The sequence below is a fragment of the Chiloscyllium plagiosum genome, unplaced genomic scaffold (assembly GCF_004010195.1).
Source record: "Chiloscyllium plagiosum isolate BGI_BamShark_2017 unplaced genomic scaffold, ASM401019v2 scaf_5987, whole genome shotgun sequence".
In the NCBI taxonomy this organism is placed as follows: Eukaryota; Metazoa; Chordata; class Chondrichthyes; order Orectolobiformes; family Hemiscylliidae; genus Chiloscyllium; species Chiloscyllium plagiosum.
The window spans coordinates 4,923-7,777 of record NW_025211273.1 but is presented as its reverse complement, the minus strand read 5'-3'; the positions used below and the strand labels follow the sequence as shown (position 1 = coordinate 7,777).

The 2,855-nt window shown below is 53.6% G+C and overlaps 2 protein-coding genes across 3 annotated transcripts in view; one reads left to right on the top strand and one right to left on the bottom strand.

Moving 5' to 3' along the window:
• Window positions 1-145, top strand: part of LOC122547016 (rRNA 2'-O-methyltransferase fibrillarin-like) — a 7,485-nt gene extending 7,340 nt beyond the window's left edge. Inside the window, exon 4 of the mRNA XM_043685616.1 lies at window positions 114-145. Within this exon, the coding sequence (XP_043541551.1) occupies window positions 114-145 (32 nt within the window). The remainder of the gene's footprint in view (window positions 1-113) is intronic.
• Window positions 146-657: 512 nt separating this feature from the next.
• LOC122547014 lies at window positions 658-2,652 on the bottom strand. Of its 2 annotated transcripts, none has more exons than XM_043685614.1 (2): window positions 2,648-2,652; window positions 658-1,916 (listed from the first exon to the last, which is right to left on the bottom strand). In XM_043685614.1, the coding sequence occupies exon 2, from the start codon at window positions 1,789-1,791 to the stop codon at window positions 700-702; it is 1,092 nt and encodes a 363-aa protein (XP_043541549.1). In that variant the 5' UTR covers window positions 1,792-1,916; window positions 2,648-2,652; the 3' UTR covers window positions 658-699. The 2 variants fall into 2 exon arrangements, with proteins under 2 accessions (XP_043541549.1, XP_043541550.1); XM_043685615.1 differs by lacking the exon at window positions 2,648-2,652 and adding an exon at window positions 2,551-2,559.
• Window positions 2,653-2,855: the final 203 nt, after the last annotated feature.

Below are 2,855 nucleotides of genomic sequence, written 5' to 3'. Positions count from 1 at the left end.
AGAGAGAGAGAGAGAGAGAGAGAGAGAGAGAGAGACACATACAGAGAGAGAGAGAGAGAGAGAATTATAGGGCAGGGTAAGACATGAACCTTTGGTGCTGACTCATGGTATAGATGGGTTACAGAGCCTCCGCCCAGATTCCTGATCAGCTCTGGGACGCATCACCACATTGTTAGCAGCTGCTTTCTGCATTACAGCTGAAAATGTGTTGCTGGAAAAGCACAGCAGGTCAGACAGCATCCAGGGAACAGGAGAATCGACGTTTCGGGCATTACAACCCAGTATGGTGCCTACCCTCTCCCCCCTCCTCACAGGGGGTCCAGGCAGCACCTCTACAGGCAGGGACAGGGAGGGAGTGTGTGTGTGTCAACAAGCCAGAATAAGGGAGTGTGTCTACATGCGAGAGAGAGAGAGAGTGTGAGAGAGAGAGAGAGAGCAAGGGAGTGTGTCTACATGCGAGAGAGAGAGAGAGAGAGAGAGAGCGAGCGCGCGCTAGGGAGTGTGTCTACATGCGAGAGAGACAGAGAGAGAGCTAGGGAGTGTGTCTATATGTGAGAGAGACAGAGAGAGGGAGAGTGTGTCTGTGTAAGGGAGACAGAGAGAGTGAGAGAGAGAGAGAGAGAGAGACAGAGCTAGGCAGTGTGTGTGTGTCAGGGAGACAGAGAGAGTGAGAGAGAGACACAGAGCTAGGCAGTGTGTCTATATGGAAGAGAGACAGAGAGAGCTATGAGTGTGTCGATGTGCGAGTGACAGTGAGGGTGTGAGACAGACAGAAAGAGAGGCAGCGAGGAAAGACAGAGTGATAGAACGAGCACTAGGGAGTGTGTCTGTGAGAGAGAGACACACACAGAGTACATGTGCACACGGGAGTGAGGGTGTGAGAGAGAGACACACAGTACATGTGCACACGGGAGTGAAGGTGTGAGAGAGAGACACACAGAGTACATGTGCACACGGGAGTGAAGTTGTGAGAGAGACACACACAGAGTACATGTGCTCACGGGAGTGAAGGTGTGAGAGAGAGAGAGACACACAGTACATGTGCACACGGGAGTGAAGGTGTGAGAGAGAGACACACAGTACATGTGCACACGGGAGTGAAGGTGTGAGAGAGACACACACAGAGTACATGTGCACACGGGAGTGAAGGTGAGAGAGAGAGACACACAGAGTACATGTGCACACGGCAGTGAAGGTCTGAGAGAGAGACACACACACCGAGTACATGTGCACACGGGAGTGAAGGTCTGAGAGAGAGACACACACACCGAGTACATGTGCACACGGGAGTGAAGGTGTGAGAGAGACACACACACAGTACATGTGCACACGGGAGTGAAGGTGAGAGAGAGACACACACAGAGTACATGTGCACACGGGAGTGAGGGTCTGAGAGAGAGAGACACACACCGAGTACATGTGCACACGGGAGTGAAGGTGTGAGAGAGACACACACAGAGTACATGTGCACACGGGAGTGAAGGTGAGAGAGAGAGACACACAGAGTACATGTGCACACGGCAGTGAAGGTCTGAGAGAGAGAGACACACAGAGTACATGTGCACACGGGAGTGAAGGTGTGAGAGAGACACACACAGAGTACATGTGCACACGGGAGTGAAGGTGAGAGAGAGAGACACACAGAGTACATGTGCACACGGCAGTGAAGGTCTGAGAGAGAGAGACACACAGAGTACATGTGCACACGGGAGTGAAGGTCTGAGAGAGAGACACACAGAGTACATGTGCACACGGGAGTGAAGGTGAGAGAGAGAGACACACCGAGTACATGTGCACACGGGAGTGAAGGTGTGAGAGAGAGAGACACACAGTACATGTGCACACGGGAGTGAAGGTGTGAGAGAGAGACACACACCGAGTACATGTGCACACGGGAGTGAAGGTCTGAGAGAGAGCTGGGGAGGTGGTGGGGAGAATGGGAGATTTGGAAAGAGAAAAAGATAGATGGAGAGAGAGAGTGGAGGGACAGAACGAGTGATAGAGAGAGGGAGAGATGAAAGAATGAGTGATTGAGGGAGGTGTGGTACCTGGGAGGGATGAACTGAGAATTACCATGCCAGCAGTTGGAGGGTAACAGGAGCCTCCCCCCTGGGAGGGATGAATACCAAATCTCCCACTCACCTTTACCCCCAAAGGCAGGAGAACCTGTCAGGATACAGCCACAGCGTGACCATCAATAGAGAGACACTGACCCCTGGGTGTGTCACACACACACACACACACACATTACCGAGACACTGACCCCTGGGTGTGTCACACACACACACACACACACATTACCGAGACACTGACCCCTGGGTGTGTCACACACACACACACACACATTACCGAGACACTGACCCCTGGGTGTGTCACACACACACACACCGAGACACTGACCCCTGGGTGTGTCACACACACACACACACACACACATTACCGAGACACTGACCCCTGGGTGTGTCACACACATTACCGAGACACTGACCCCTGGGTGTGTCACACACACACACACCGAGACACTGACCCCTGGGTGTGTCTCTCTCACACACACACACCGAGACACTGACCCCTGGGTGTGTCACACACACACACACACACACACACACATTACCGAGACACTGACCCCTGGGTGTGTCACACACACACACACACTACCAAGACACTGACCCCTGGGTGTGTGTCACCCAAGGCAGGGCATTGGGGGTGGGGAGGGGGGTTTGGTTGTGACTGACTGACGTTAGTGGGGATGGTGTAGGAGGATGGGGAATGAAGCTGGCAGCTGCCTCGAGGAGTGTGGTGACATCTCCCTCCCTCCCTCCCTCCCCTCTCCTCTCCCCTGCTGCCGTCTGGGT

Coding starts and splice junctions, on each gene's coding strand:
- LOC122547014 (XM_043685614.1), bottom strand. CDS start 1,791: ATGTACTCGGTGTGTCTCTCTCTCTCACCTTCACTCCCGTGTGCACAT.